Source organism: Camelus dromedarius, chromosome 9 (assembly GCF_036321535.1).
Source record: "Camelus dromedarius isolate mCamDro1 chromosome 9, mCamDro1.pat, whole genome shotgun sequence".
NCBI classification, from domain to species: Eukaryota; Metazoa; Chordata; class Mammalia; order Artiodactyla; family Camelidae; genus Camelus; species Camelus dromedarius.
Genome location: NC_087444.1, coordinates 37,555,498 through 37,571,049, shown reverse-complemented (window position 1 = coordinate 37,571,049; position 15,552 = coordinate 37,555,498). Strand labels below are relative to the sequence as shown.

The window sequence follows — 15,552 nt, the reverse complement described above, 5'->3', positions numbered from 1 at the left end:
GGGTGGGATGAGGGCCCTGGGTAATACCAGCAGTGACTGCTGCAGGGAGGGTGGAAGGATGCCCGGCTCTGACGTGCTCTCCCATTTGCTCCCGGGGCAAGGCGAGGACCCAGGCGACCTCCACTCTGCTCTGCGGGGAGGAGAGGGAGACGGGGAGCTGAGCACAGCCCCAGCCACCTCCAGAGTGACAAGCAGTGGCAGTCCACTCCGTGTGTAGCTTTCTCTTTTGCTGACACAACTTCCTCCTCAGCTTCCTGATTACGAGTTGGGGCAGGACAGCCTGGGCCTGGCCGGGAGAGGCCCACAGTACTCTCATCCACGTCCAGGCCCTCAAAGCCACCATGAGCTGGCCCCGACCCCCAGGTCCAGACGAGGATGCTCCTGAGACCCTCCTGGACGACCTCATCAGCTACTACATGGATGGGGCAGGGGAGGGCTGGCTCAGGGTCTGCAGGCAAGGAGCCCTCACCCACAGGGCCCAGCGGCTCCTGGGTACAGTGGCCCCTCCTCAGCTCTTTCTGCCTGAGGCTATGGACTCTGATCTGGGGGCCACTCATCCCCAGGGGGCTCCCAGCTCTACCCAGCACATCTGCCACGAACTGGTGCGGGCACTGGAGTTCCTGGAACTAATCTCCATCAACCTACTTCTGTTTCCCTGGAGGAAGGAAATCAGGTCCCTGAAGGTAGGCACCACCACACCCCTGAGCAAGGGGGATCTCAGGTAGGGGCCAGGCTCTGCCTCCCGGGGGGAAAGTGTGTCCATCATGCCCACTGGCCTTGGTCCCAATTTACAGTTGGAGAAACTGAGGGCTAAGGAGGTTAATGCAACTTATCTATGGTCGCCAGCTAATAAGCAGCGCGAAAAGGACTCAAACTCAGGCAATGCAGCTCCTAACCACTAGGCTATACTGCCTATCTAAAGAGATGGCACCAAGGAGCTCATAAGGAACAAGAGAAAGAGTTCAGCTGTGGAAAGCCACTGGAAAGGCTTATTCTCTTCTGGCTCCAGATCAGGATTGCTGGGAACTCAGTCATTCTCTTGCTGTGTAACTTGAGACAGAGGTCCTGATTCTGGGCCTCAGTGTGTGCCCTTCTGTAAAATGGGATCAAGTTTCCATGTGGCCCAATGCCCTGGCCCACCTGCTTCTCAGGAGCCTCCCGTGGCCCTGGGCATCAGCCCTTGTCCTGCCTAGCCCCTCGAAGCCACTCTGCTGAGATGTATCCCACTGTAACGAACACCCATGTTTCTTTCAGACATACACGGGGAACTTTGCCTACTGGGTGCGGCCCGTGCTTTCTGAACACACAGTGCACACCATTCTGGGCAGGCTGGGCTACATGGCCACCTCCGAGGCCAAGTTTTCACTGGTCCAGGCCATCAGCGAGGAGGACGCCAAACAGGTGGTGTTTGAGATCTTCCTGACAAGAGTCGCGTGTGAGGCCATTCTCCAAACCCCAGGTGGGCAGGACCTAGGGCCGGACCAAGAGAAAGTGGCCGGGCCCCACTGCAGGTGCACCTCAGAGAGAGGGCAGGCAAAGACCCACGATGGCCTCCAGGAGGCCCGTCCAAGCACAGGCTGCTCCGTCAGGGCAGGGACCGGGAGGGCACTGGCTGAGAGCCCTGATGGTCCGTGCGCTCTGCTTGCGGCCTTGAGCCTGCCTGAAGTCTCCATAGCACCCCGCAGCCCCCTCACTGGCCCCCTGGCTTCCTGGGGCCCCCAGAGCCGGGCCAGCACACACTTGGACAGTGAGGAGTTCCTGACCTGCTACAGCGACCTTGTGCTGCGCCGGACACCTTTGTTCCCCAGGGACCATCCCCTGAGCCACCTGAAGGGAGACCAACTCCAGGGCCCAGGCCTGGGGCCCAGCCCATCTTCAGAGGAGGGGGTGGCCCCCGCAGGTAGCCATGGCGGGGAGCCCCTGATTCCCAATACAGCTTCAGAGAGCAAAGGAGTCACCATTCCCAGCCAGCTCTGCCTGACACCAGGCCCCCAGTTGTCAGAGAATTCCTGGGACCCAAAGCTAGACGTGCAGCCGGAGCTGGCCGCCCCCGGCACAGACACTACTCCTCCAAGTGCTTCCTCAGAGACGGACGAGCTGTGTGAGCAACTGGCCCACTTCCTCAAACTCCCAACTGCAGCAGGCCATCCTGGGGGCTCTCCAGGCCCGGGGGAAGAGAACAGACAACCAGAGCCTCTGGTGGGGCCAGAGCTGGCCAGTGAGAGTGGCTGTCCAGGCAGTAGGGTCGCTCAGCTCTGGAGGTCTCCTCATACCCCCTCTCCTGCACAAGAGCCCCCAGGGCTCACTGTGTCCCCCCAGAGGGGCTGGAGGTGCCAGCTCCCATGGGAGGATTCTACACAAGCACCAGCTAAGGATGTCACCCCTGGATGGCACAGGGGCAGTCACCCTGACTAAGCAGATTGCTCTTCTGCCAAAAAGGTAACCACGTGGAGAGGTGGTAGATCTGAGACGACAGTTGGGGAAACAGCAGCCAAACCCACAGCTTGTCAGGCACAGGGACCAATCTGCTAATCCCCGCTAGTCTCAGGCCCCAGCCCTGCCTCCTGCTGACTGCGTGACTTTGGGCCACTCACTCCACCTCTCTGAGCCACATTTCCTCATCTGTAAAGTGGATGTGGTGTCAGGCATAATGAAGTGAGTTGTGCATAGTGCCGACCTCAGAGGGCTTTCTGTCCCCTTCACATCCCAGCTCAGAGTATGATCTTGAGTATGACTCATCTGGTATCTCTGAACAGCAGTTTCCCTCAGCATCCTTAAGGCACCTGTCACAGGGCAGATTAAAAGAGAAGAGACATGTAATATGTGTAATACACAGATGTGTGATACACCTTTAATCCGTTTAGGGCCCATTGTCACCTCCCTTTTCTCTAAGCTAACTTCTGGTTGATGGAGAACAAGGCCACAGTTGCGAGCCTGGGGTTAGCTCACAGGCCTCCCTCCAGGGTGGGAGGCTCCAGCATCTGGGCTGCCTGGAGTTGGGCAGGGGGCACCACCAGCCTCTCCTGCCCCCACATATGCACACATGCAGGCACACTTGCACACAGGTGGGCATGTCCAGGCATGTACACGCACACCCTTAGGCATTCCTTGTGGGGTCCTCAAGAGACGGTGTCCTCCTCCTCCTCCAGCCAAGACCCTCTCTATAGGGTGGCAGGTGGCACCTGCCCAAGGGCGGCCCCTCGGCTTCCCATCTGTGAAGTAGGGAGGATGGCCCCTGCCTCCCAGGGTGGTGGTAAGCAGTAAAGGGTACATTGGTAAAGGCTCCTTCTGGGCATACAGCAGGTGCTTAATGTTTGTGCCTGCCTTGCTCTCCTTGGAGCTGAGTGTATGACCCCACCATTTTTAGCCAGAAGACTGAGGGCCACAGGTGGGAAGGATTTAAGGGGTGTTGGCCCGGCCTCCCTCTCAGTCAGACAGCTGGCCTCTGAGCCAGCCCCTCCACAGGCTTTTTGAGACAGATCAGGAAGCAGTCTGCTCTGTGGGGAGAGAAGCATACTGGTCAGTCACCCATCCACCCGTCCATCAGTCCATCCATCCATCCACCCACCCACCCCAATTACTCAGCACAGCACCAGCAGTCAGCACTCAGGCTGCTGAGTTGCCAGTGTCTGGGGCCTGGTGGGAAGAGGGGCATCCTGGGGAAGGAGAAGGTCAGGTACAGGCTGGGCTGGAGACAGCGTGGGTCAGGAACCTCAGGAGAAGGGATGAGGTGATGGAGAGATGGGTGGCCAGGGAAGGCCTCTCTGAGGAGGCAACATGTTGAGGAGAACATATATTAGATCCTAGAAGTGGGGTTGCTGGACCACAATGTTAAGTGCATATTTATAGTTGTTATCAAATTTCCCTCCAGAAGGGTGGTACAGATCTGCATGCCCACCAGAAATGTATGTCGTGTGTGTGTGTACGTGTGTGTGTGTATTTTGGGGGGGCTATTCTGGTAATATGTCAGTGTTCTTTTAATTTTCTGCTTAGTCCATTTGGGCTACTATAAAAAATCACAGGTTGGGTGGCTTATAAACAACAGAAATTTGTATCTCATAGTTCTGGCGGCTGGAAGTCCAAGACCAGCAGGCCAGCATGGTCAGGTTCTGATGAAGGCTCTCTTCCAGACTGCAGATGGCTGGCTTGCTGCTGTGTCCTCATGTGGTGAAAGGAGCTTGGAAGCTCTGTGGGGTCTCTTTTATAAGAACACTAATTCCACTCACAAGGGTCCACCCTCATGACCTAATCACCCCCAGAGACCCTCATCTTCTAATACCATCACCTTGGACATTAGGTTTTCAACATATAAATTTGGGGGAGACACAAATATTCAGATAAAATAGAAACTGCATTTCTCAGAGTGAATTTGAATATTTATATATGTCTAAGGGCCATTTTCATATCTTTTTTGTAAATTGTCTGTTTGGGTCTTTTTCTCATTTTTCTATTGGAGTTTTGGTCCTTCCTCTATTTTAAAAGAATTCTTCATGGATATTAGCTGTTTGACTGCGTTACATGGTGTAAACGTTTTCTCCCAGTTTGTCAATTGTCTTTTGACTTCGTTTTCTGGTGGTTTTTGTCACATACATTTAAATTTTTTTTATTTAGTCAAATGTATCAATCTTTTAGAACCCCTGGATTTTCAATCAGTTAGAAAGTTTTCCCTACATTGAGGTTTTAAAGAATTCATTCATTCTTCTAATACTTGCATAGTTTCTTTTCTTTTTTTTACATGTAGATTCCTAACCATTTGGAGTTCATTCTTGGATAATATGTGAGATGTGGATCAATTTTTATCTTCTCAGCAACCATTTATTAAAAAGTCTATCTTTACCTCAATGATCTGAGATGCCACCTTTATCACATGTACATGTAATTAAGTCTGTTCCTGGACTCTGTATCCCACTGGTCTGTTTGTCTATTCATGCACCAGTACCACACTGTCTTAATTACAGAGGTTTTATAGTTTGTTTTAGTGTCTGGTAAGGCTAGTCTTCCATTGTAGTTTTGCTTTTTTCAGTGGTTTCCTGGTTATTCCTGAATGTTTGTTTTTCTATATTAATTTTAGTATAATGATTCTAACTCTAGCAAATAGACTGTGATATTTCTATTAAATTTGTAATTTAACTTAGGGAGAAGTGGGGTTTGAACAAGCAGGAAATAGCCAGACACTGCCCTAGATCCTCTGTGTTCATCATTCATTAACTCACCCCTTCCCAGTCCATGCAGCCCTTCTCCCTGTGAGGGAGCAAAAAGAATCTGTGTCTAGGGGAGGAAGAAACAGGACTAGAGAAGTGAGGTGACCTGTCCAAGGTCTCACAGCCAATAACCGGGAAAACTGGCATCCCAGCCCACGTTCTGACCCCAAAGCCCGAGTCCCGTCTACAAAGCCAAGTGGACCCCCATTTAAAACTTAGCACTTGGTCACTGTTCATTTTTCCAGGCATTTTCAAAGATAAGCCTGGAGCTTCCAAGATCTACCCTTCACCAACTACAGATAAATCTGCTCTCTGCCTCAGGGAAAGGGGGTGGTAATAGGTCACCTGGGCCCACAGAGAAGAAGGTCTGCCCAGAAATGAGACAACTGACTAGGAAACCATCAGTTTATTGTGAAAGGAACTCCACGCCCTCGTTGGTATAAGATGAGGTGTCTGTTTCCAGGACTGAGAAGAAGCTGTGTCCCTCCCCTCCCTCACATGCCACAGAATGCCAGGTGCAGATCCAGAGTTCCCATGAGACACAGGGACATTTTTAAGAAGAATAGAAAGGGAAACTGCTTGCCCCAACCTCTGTCATTCTAGAAAGGCCATGGGGCACTTTTCAGGGGTTCAGTCTTGAAGGTCAGCCTCAAGGACAGTGACCTGTTCCTACTAAACAGGTCAGTAAGATGGTCCCCTGATTAACTAGCAGATGTGTGTGCCCAGATGGGAAGTGCCGGTTACTGGGGTCACTGCCATTCTGGGGTCTACTACCTACATCATGGCCCAGTTTCCCTGGGCACGACAGCTGAACTAACATTAATGGGGTACTCACTGCACGCCAGGCCCTGGTCTGGGCCCCTTCCACGTGCCAGACCAGTTATCCTCACAGCCCTGAGAAGTGAGCAATGCTCCCATTTGACAGGTGGAGTTTCCACGACATGCCAAGGCTTCTCGGGAACTCCTGGATGCCCAATTCTAGAAAGCATCAAGCTAAGAGAGGTGGTCCCAAAGGAACACTAGCACGTCTGAAGATTATAAACAGAGATTCCCCAAATGAGCGGTTCTATAGTCAAAAAGTTTGAGAGTCCTTGGCTAAAATAAAGTTCAGAAGGTGTTTTTAACCCACAGCCAGTACAATACTCAATGGTGAAAAACCGAAAGCCTTCCCACTAAAATCTGGAACAAGACAAGGATGCCCACTCTCACCACTTCTATTCAACATAGTCTTGGAAGTCCTAGACACAGAAATCAGGCAAGAAAAAGAAATAAAAGGGATCCAAATTGGAAGAGAAGAGGTAAAACTGTCACTATATGCAGATAACATGATACTATATATAGAAAACCCCAAAAGCTCCACACAAAAACTACTAGAACTAATAAAAGAATTCGGCAAGGTAGCAGGATACAAGATTAACATACAAAAATCAGTTGCATTTCTTTATACTAATGATGAATTAGCAGGAAAAGAAAGTAAAGAAACAATCCCTCTTAAAATTACATCCAAAACAATAAAATACTTAGGAATAAATCTGACCAAGGAGTTGAAAGACTTATACATGGAGAACTACAAAACACTGATTAAGGAAATTAAAGATGACTTAAAGAAATGGAAAGATAACCCATGCTCTAGAATTGGAAGTATCAATATTGTTAAAATGGCCATACTTCCCAAGGCAATCTACAGATTTAATGCAATCCCTATCAAATTACCCAGGACATTTTTCACAGAAATAGAACAAATAATCCTAAAATTCACATGGAATCACAAAAGATACAGAATTGCCAAAGCAATATTGAAGAAAAAGAACGAAGCTGGAGTAATAACCCTCCCAGACTTCAGGCAATACTACAGAACTACAGTAATCAAAACAGCATGGTATTGGCATAAAAACAGACATATGGATCAACAGAACATGATAGAGAGCCTAGAAATAAACCCACAGGCCTACAGTCAATTAATCTTCGACAAAGGAGGCAAGAATATACAATAGAGGAAAGACAGTCTCTTCAGCAAATGGTGTTGTGAAAACTAGATAGCAGCATGTAAATCAATGAAGTCAGAATACTCCCTCACACCACACACAAAAATAAACCCAAAATGGCTTAAAGAAATATAAGACAAGACACAATAAACCTCTTAGAAGAAAACATAGGCAAAACATTCTCTGACATAAATCTTAGCAATGTTCTCCTAGGGCAGTCTACCCAGGCAATAGAAACAAAAGCAAAAATTAACAAATGGGACCTAATTAAACTTATAAGCTTTTGGACAGCAAAGGAAACCATAAGCAAAACAAAATGACAACCTATGGAACAGGAGAAAATATTTGCAAATGATGCAACTGACAAAGGCTTAATTTCCAGAATATATAAACAGCCCATACAACTCAATAACATAAAAGCAAACAACCCAATCCAAAAATGGCAGAAGACCTAAACAAGCAATTCTCCAATGAAGATATACAAAAGGTCAATAAGCACATGAAAAATGCTCAATATCACTAATTATCAGAGAAATGCAAATCAAAACTACAACGAGGTATCACCTCACACCAGTCAGAATGACCATCATTCAGAATTCCACAAACAATAAATGCTGGAGAGGGTGTGGAGAAAAGGGAACCTTCCTATACTGCTGGTGGGAATGCAGTTAGGTGCAGCCATTGTGGAAAACAGTATGGAGATTCCTCAAAAGACTAAAAAGAGACTTACCATATGTTCCAGAAGTCCCACTGCTGGGCATATATCCGGAGGGAACCTTAATTCAAAAAGATACATGTACCCCAATGTTCGTAGCAGCACTATTTACAATAGTCAAGACACAGGAACAACCTAAATGTCCATCGACAGATGACTGGATAAAGAAGTTGTGGTATATTTATATAATGGAATACTACTCAGCCATTAAAAAGAATAAAATAATGCATTTGCAGTAACATGGATGAAACTGGAGACTATCATTCTAAGTGAAGTAAGCCAGAAAGAGAAAGAAAAATACCATATATCACTCGTATGTGGAATCTAAAAAAAAAGACACTATGAACTCTTCTACAAAACAGAAAGACTCGCAGACATAGTAAACAATCTTATGGTTACCTGGGAAAGGGGATGGGAAGGGATAAATTTGGGAGTTTGAGATTTGCAAATGTTAGACACTATATATAAAAACAGATTTAAAAAGACAAGTTTCTTCTGTATAGCAAAGGGAACTATATTCAATATCTTGTAATAACCTTTAATGAAAAAGAATATGAAAACAAATATATGTATGTATATGCATGACTGGGACATTGTGCTGTACACCAGAAACTGACACATTGTAACTGACTGTACTTCAATAAAAAAAATTTTTTTTAAAAACAGATGTTGTAGAACAATACTTAATACATTGCACATATTCATGAAAAAGTTTTTATTGCAGAACTTCTTGACTTTAATGAGACTAATGTACCTGTGCATGTCAGAAAGAGTGCCCAGGTGGTGTTTCCCAGTCTTCTGGGCTACAGAACCCTCTTTTCTCAGAACCTGTATTCCTATCTCCCAGGACACCTGTGTTCCACAAATCCAAGCCTTAGAGAAGAAAACGTCAAAAAATGCAGAAATTCAGGAAGACAGCAGTAAATGTGGTTACCTATTCTGACTCCACAAGATTGGCTTTCTCATAGCTTCTGTTTAATGACAGCTTTTGCCAAGTTCACCAGCTAATGTAAACTAGAGGAACACAGAGTTCATTCCATCCTCAGGGGAGCTGCGGGGTTGGGGTTATTAGGAAGAGAAAGCCTGTGCCAGTGACCCTGGGGCCTTTGGTGACTTAATCCACTGCCAAAGCCCAGAGGCACTGGGCCTAGTATTATTGTTATTAGATTCTCAACAGTGGAGGGCTGACATTTCTAAGAGCTTGTCAATTATTTTAATAACTATAACTCTTCAGGGTGGAGAGGCCAAGGGGATAAGTGCTACTCTGCAGACGTGAGCATTTGAAGTGAGATCCCGCATCCGGCCCTGGGCTCTAGGAAACCGAGGGCGATGCAGCTTCAATAGCACCCAGGGTGGACAGCTTTCAGAAACATCCTCTGCCTGCTCTCAGAGCAAGAAATACCTCAGTCCTTCCTTCCTCAGGTGTGATGGTGGGAGTCTGTGGAAGTCCCAGGAAGGGTCTTGGACTGAGGTACTCCCCAGGCAGAGGGGCACTTCCCGTCTAGGTGAGGGGCTCAGGTGGAAAGAAAAGGGGCAGGAAGGGAAACAGAAAGGGAAAAACTAGCTGGGTGACATCATTGCCTGGGGTCCACATGTGGCGCGTGTCCCGAAAGCCACACTGAAGTGCACCAGCCCGGCGCAGGAAGCAGGCTGAGCCCAGGGCACTGCAGGACTGGGCAGTGAAAGCGATGGGGCGGGAGCACAGAAGGGATGGGGAGAAAGGGCCCAGAGGGCACCACAGAGCTAAAGCCAAATGGTGTGGTCCAGCCTGTGATCCATGACTTCCCTCCTGCCTTTCCCCCACCTCGGACGCCTCAAACCAAGTCCAGTTAGAACCTCCCAGCTTATCTTAATTGTGTCTTGCAAAGGTCATCGTCTGCATCTGAATTAAAGCATGAATGGAGGCAGTATGCCCTGATGCCAACATCAACCAGAACAGGAGGTCCGGCGCCACCTCGGACACTAAGTCCCCTGGAGGAAGGAAGTCGATCCAGGAACAGAAAGGCAGAAAAAGCCTGGGACCGTGACGGCCTCGGAGCCACACCAGCCCTTGACCATCCACCTCTGCACATCTTTCGTGGGAAAGAGAAATATAGTGCATACTTCAATCTCATTTTTAAAAAATACGAAGCACATGAAATATTTCTGAATGTTTCTCATCATGTATTTTACATGTAGAATTAAAAAGCTTGAATGTGAATGTGGAATTATCTCACTAAAAATGCTGACAAAGAAAATGTATATGCTGTTCAAGACTTTAAATTAGCAAGAGGCAAAGCAGCTGAGGTGGCTCTGGGGTGGACTGACTTTATGCCCCACAGAACCCCACCTCAGGGTAAGAATGGGGAGACACCAACAGATCTGGAGCATTACTGCCCTGGCTTGTCCCATCTGGCTCTTCTGGGATGCCAGGCCCTGCCATGCTCCTCCTGGCCATTCCTGGGAGTCCCTGGGGAGCGTTTCCCTCTGCTCAAAGAACTAGGGCCCATGCCTACCACATGCCCTCTGCCCTTTGCTTGCCCTGGTTCTCGGCAGTGTTCATAGCTACTCTGTGACCCCTGCGGCCACCAGCCCCACCTGCCACATGGTGTGGGGGTGGTCAGCCCTCGGTGGGCTGGGCTCCAGCCACTCCATGTGACATCTCAGAGCTGGGAGATTTCTACGAACAGCCCCGGTCCCTGCAGACGCCCACAGCACCCTATCCATGGTGCTGGGTGGGAGGGCAGAGAGCTCATGTTAGGATGTTAGGACATTCATGTTAGGAAACATGGTGTTTAAAAAATAAAAAATTACCCTACTGGTATGAGAATGCTGCAAGGAGCTAAGATCCCTGGCACAGGAAGCACTCCAAAATTAACACCAGGTTTTAGGCGAAGGATTTATTGGCTACCAGAGAACAAGATTAAAAAAAAAAAAAGTCATTTGCCCCAAAACAGATGCTCAAACTGAGCTGTGGGGAAACCTGGACTGTTTGTTTACAAAGTCCCAGAGATGGTCCCGGCATGTCAGGATACCTGGTAGCAGAGGCTTTGCCTCCCCCAGGCTTTTGGTCAATCATTGACATCTGGGCTGAGACACGTCTCCACTGGGCTACTGCCCCACGGCCCGAGTCGGCCCAGATGGGAGCCAGGGCACTCCCCTCTCAGCACCGCCTCTGGGTCTGGACCACCAGGAGCACCCGTCACCTATTCAGCACCAGAGAGCTGTATCGCAGATGCCACACTCACACAGAGGCTGGGATGAGGCCTTCCAGTTTTCATGTGCACCGACCGCCGCACCGGAGAGGCCGAGGCCTGTTTCCCCAAAGTTCACAGCAGGCTCTTCCCCGTGTCTGCAGCTGGGCTTCCTGAAGCTCTCTCCACTCACCTCCAAACGTCAGGAGCACCAGTGCTGCAAGAGCCTTTGCTTGCCAGCCCTGACTTCCCCGTCCAGACTGTCCCCAAAGAGAATGTTCCTTTCTCTTGCTTCCTACTTGACTCAGGAGACAGCTGTGCCTTCAATGCACTGTTATAGCTGAGCGGAGCTAAGATCTCCTCTGAACTAATAAAGATGGTTTCATGCTCTACAGCCCAACATGTCCCCTTGGATGGAAAAACATTTCGGAAAGACTTAAGGCCACTTGTGTCTCTCCCCCGGGCCACAAACTCTCAGGAATTCCAAGGGCAAAGCTCCTCACATGAGGCCACTATGGAGTAAAGAGCCTCAGAAACCAGGCTGGCAGCCCCCTGCCCTAGCTCAGTGCCACAAGCCATTCCCCAAAGGGAATCAACAGCAGCTCAAGCAGGACCTTCATCGCCAAGGAGACCAAGCACCATTCAGCAGCCAACACACGATGCTCCTAAGGACGCGGAAGTCCCAAGGACGACGTACTAAGGGCCATGTGGGCCTCACGCTAGGGAACCACTGAACACTGGGCTCAAGCCAAACACAGCACAATTCTGTAAAAAATCTAAAAACGCTAACTGTCCTTGAAAGCTGCTCAAATCATGAGAAAATGATGGTGCCGGCTGTATGTACCGTGGGCCCTCCCCACGCACCTGTGAGGTCTCCAGCAGAGAAGGCAGGATTCTCAGGATGAGGCAGCCTGGGGCAAGAGGTTGTTTCAGAGTCGCCAAAAGTCTGAATGGTACTGATGCCACCGTCACTGGCTATGTGACCCTGAGGAGTCCCTTAGCCTATCTGAGCTTCAACTTCCTCCCCTGGGATGTAAGACCCCTACCTCACCCTCTGAAGGCTGAGACCATGTGCCCAGCATAATATCAGGTGGCTCTGCCCTTACTTAGAGGGATCCAGTGGTGGGAAACCGCCAGGGAAGGTGCCGGAGGATGCAAGGCTGCGAGCACCACAGGGCGTGACAAACCCATTGGTCCTGTTATGTCATTTACCCTCGAAGGCCAGAAACCCAGGATAAAGACACTGGTGAAGGAGAGAAGACCATTAGGAAGACAAATGTGGCCAGATAGAAAGCCCTCCTGAGAGCGGATTTCTCCAAATTGCTCCTAATAGCTAACTTGGCAGCAGCGGGCACTTTTCTGGCATGCTCTTCCCGTCCTATGGACCACGCTTCCAATTCTCTGGAGTTAATATTCGGTGCCGGTTTTGTTCAAAGAGTTCTACCATTTTCTGCATGTCGTGGTCAGCCTCAATCACCTGGAAATTAAACACACAGGTCACTGGGCTGCATCTGACCTCAACACCATCCTCCCTTCACGGAGGAAGAGAGAGAGACGGAGGTGGGCGGGAAGAGGCAGGGAGAGGCAGGGAAGCCCAAGGTCACAGGCAGAGAAAAAGCAAGGTTAGAGCCAAAGAGCTCCTGGTTCTAGGTCAGTCCAGTCTCAACTATATTTTCATTTAAGAATCTACTACAGTCATCCCTGCGGCAAGCTCATAAATGATTTTTTTTCCTCATCATTTTATATCATCCACTTTTCTATAATGAGGGGGGAAAGTTAGTTTTCTTTTAAAATCCAGTACAGTAACATCTCACTTTCCAGAAACCTCACTGCCTGGAAGAGTTGCGAGTACAGTGTTTGAGCAGCCCAAACAGACACGCCCAAGGCCATGTGCAAGTTTGTGCACGGTCGTCCCTCAGTTCCCCCACTGCATACGTGCTCCTAACAGTCTGAGGTACCCACTTGCCTGCCTCAAGAAATTCGGCAGCAGCAAATCAGAAAACGAGGGGACAGGGGAAGCAGGGAAACACTGAGTGGGCAGACACAACATCAACACAGAGATGGTGAGTGTCAGCAGGAGAGAGGGGGTTATGGTAAAAAGCAAACGGGAATTCAAAGGCATTAGTAGTCTGGGGCAAACAGTCCTACACACCTCAGCACCTCCTAAGGGCATCACTGTGTGACAGACCAGAACAGCAACTGATGTTCCTTCAGATGCCCTGGGTCACCAAGAAAAGGTGCAATGAGGCCCTGGGCCTGCCATCCACAGAGAGAGGGACAGGTGTGTCAGAAGCCCACCACCCCAAGTGGTTAAAGCCAAAACCCAGGTCTAGGGGCTCCAACCACCTGGAACATTCCTTCAATGACGATGCTAGATAAATGAGATGCTATTGTGTCATGGGTGTGTGAGACTCACTCCAGAATGGGGACTGTGGGACAGAGTCCCTTCCACCCTCCCTGCTTCGTTCTTCCGAATTCTCAAGCTCTGAGGGACTCGGCCCTCCCTTCCACAGACTGCAGAGTAGTTGACATTCCCCCGGGCACCCCTCCTTCTAGAAAAGTCTCCCGCCCTGGCAGGGGACTTACCAGAACAGGGGCTGCCACAGGGAAATGGCCCCCTTTGATGAGCCACTCCTCATATAGGTGGTGAACAGCATCCAGGTACTCCTGCCAGGAACACAAATGCATGGGCTGTGGGGGCGGGGAAGGGAGCAAGCTCTCCCGCCAAAGGTCTCGGGCAGGTAGGGTGAATGGCGATGACCACGGGGCAGTGGCGTGGACAAAGGAGCTCACAACAGCCAACGTGGCTCAGGCAGACAATGATAAACATGGCCTAGCACCCCACCAGTGGGCCCGGGCATCGTGACCATCAGAAGCATCACTGTGACCGGCTGGCCCATCCCTCCAGCACAGTCTACTCCACTGGTGCTTCATACACACCCTCTTGCCTGCCTCCTCTCGTTTTCTGCTGCTTCTCCATCAGGAGGGCCACCACGCCTTCATGGGGGCCTGAGTAGCCTCTGAACCCTCCCTTCCGTCCTTCCCACCAAGAGGACTAAAGCCCTCACTGGCCTAGGAGCCCCACTGCTCCAGCCCGCACCAGACAACCTACGGCTCCATGGATCTCTAGACCATAAAGACCAACTTAAGAAAGCCTGACAAGGTGGAACCCAAGGGAAAAGAGGCCTGGACACGCCCCTGAGCCGGCAGGACTGGACTGCATGCGCTCTCCCACACGCAGGCCGAGGTGCTCTCAGTCGCCCACGAACACTTCCTCAAGTGGCAATTTACTCCCAGCCCAGAAAGGTAAATGGCACTGCCGCCTCTTCATCCACCACCGAGTTCTCCCTCAGCAACAACAGACTCGTCCTACAGGCCTTGTCAAAACCGCAAAGACAATGTCTCGGAAAAGGGCTTGGAGGGACTCCAGACTTGTCATTTCTCAGGAGCATGTGGGTCACCACACAGAGCTGTCCTGCCCCATTCCAGCATGGGCCAACTCTGCTCCATTTCCCCCTTCCTCTGATCACTCCTGTCCCCAGACTTCAAAGCAGCTGCCTGCAGTGATGCTCGGGCCTTCATGGCTGGAATTTACCTTGCTGGGCCCGGAGGAAACCAGGTTAGGCAGGCCTCAGGAGCTGGACAGGCCTTCTGGGACCCCCACGAAGCTGGACAGGGGCTGAACTGGCCTTCTAGGACCTCTAGTCCAGCCCATTCTGAGCTCAGACCCCCATGACACCCCAGCAAATGCCTGCCCGGCATCTGTCTGTGTATTTCCAGTGGCATTCACATGGGGTATTCAGTTCAATATTAACTGAGCAACTCCTAGATGCCAAGCCCTGGGATACATGCTGAGGATGCAGAGGGAATAAGATCTAATCTTAAAACGCTCACAGTAGTTTTGTGAGGGACGGGGATCAAACACATAAATAATTTCAGTATGTTTCTCCCAATGACTGTGACCATAATAAGCACAGAGGCTGGGGGAGTACAGTGGAGAGAAGGTCAAGGAAGGCTTCCTGGAGGAGGTAACATCAGACTTGGCAAGCAAAAGAAACCACTATGCAAAGGCATATCTGTAATTCTATGGTGAGAAGGAGAGAGAAACAGGGACTGAGACACAGAAAGAGAGTGAGTGTGAGTGTGTGTGTGTGTGTGTGGCCACAACTAGTTCCTTATGGTCAGAGCATGAAAGGCAGGGAGTGGCAGGAGAGGAAGTCAGCCATGCAGGATCCTGGATGGCACACTACAAGTAGAGACTTCATCCTAGACAACAGCGAGGCACTAAAGGGTTTGGGGCTGGGAAATCATGAGTGGTGTTCTGTATTGGAAACATCACCCAACTGCAGTGTGGAGGCTGAACTTCAGAGGGAGATGGGGGAATGAGGGACCAGGTCAGGGAGAGAAGTCTGAGCCTGTTACAACTGTCCTGACTTGAGTTGACATGGCTCAGGCCAGAACCCGAGGCCTTGGGCAAA

At 49.9% G+C, this 15,552-nt stretch overlaps 2 protein-coding genes across 10 annotated transcripts in view; one reads left to right on the top strand and one right to left on the bottom strand.

Annotated features, from left to right (window-relative positions):
- The first annotated feature begins 238 nt into the window (after nucleotides 1-238).
- LOC105093783 (uncharacterized) lies at nucleotides 239-10,027 on the top strand. Its single transcript, XM_010985689.3, has 3 exons — nucleotides 239-683; nucleotides 1,255-1,459; nucleotides 9,770-10,027. Exons 1-3 carry the CDS (start codon nucleotides 342-344, stop codon nucleotides 9,790-9,792), a joined length of 570 nt encoding a protein of 189 aa, XP_010983991.2. The 5' UTR covers nucleotides 239-341; the 3' UTR covers nucleotides 9,793-10,027.
- Nucleotides 10,028-10,065: 38 nt separating this feature from the next.
- TK2 (thymidine kinase 2) overlaps nucleotides 10,066-15,552 on the bottom strand; it is a 31,376-nt gene continuing 25,889 nt past the window's right edge. For 5 of the 9 annotated variants that reach the window (XM_064489097.1, XM_031458325.2, XM_031458322.2 and 2 more), the window contains 2 exons: nucleotides 13,661-13,741; nucleotides 10,071-12,551 (listed from right to left, as the gene is read on the bottom strand). In XM_064489097.1, the coding sequence (XP_064345167.1) occupies nucleotides 12,453-12,551; nucleotides 13,661-13,741 (180 nt within the window). In that variant the 3' untranslated portion in view covers nucleotides 10,071-12,452. Of the gene's footprint in view, nucleotides 12,552-13,226; nucleotides 13,331-13,660; nucleotides 13,742-15,552 lie in introns of all 9 variants that reach the window. The other 4 variants (XM_064489095.1, XR_004138901.2, XM_031458326.2 and 1 more) reach the window with 4 other exon arrangements.

Coding starts and splice junctions, on each gene's coding strand:
- LOC105093783 (XM_010985689.3), top strand. CDS start 342: ATGAGCTGGCCCCGACCCCCAGGTCCAGACGAGGATGCTCCTGAGACC. Junction 684..1,254: donor AGGAAATCAGGTCCCTGAAG/GTAGGCACCACC, acceptor TGTTTCTTTCAG/ACATACACGGGGAACTTTGC. Junction 1,460..9,769: donor GGCCATTCTCCAAACCCCAG/GTGGGCAGGACC, acceptor TGTCTTGCAAAG/GTCATCGTCTGCATCTGAAT.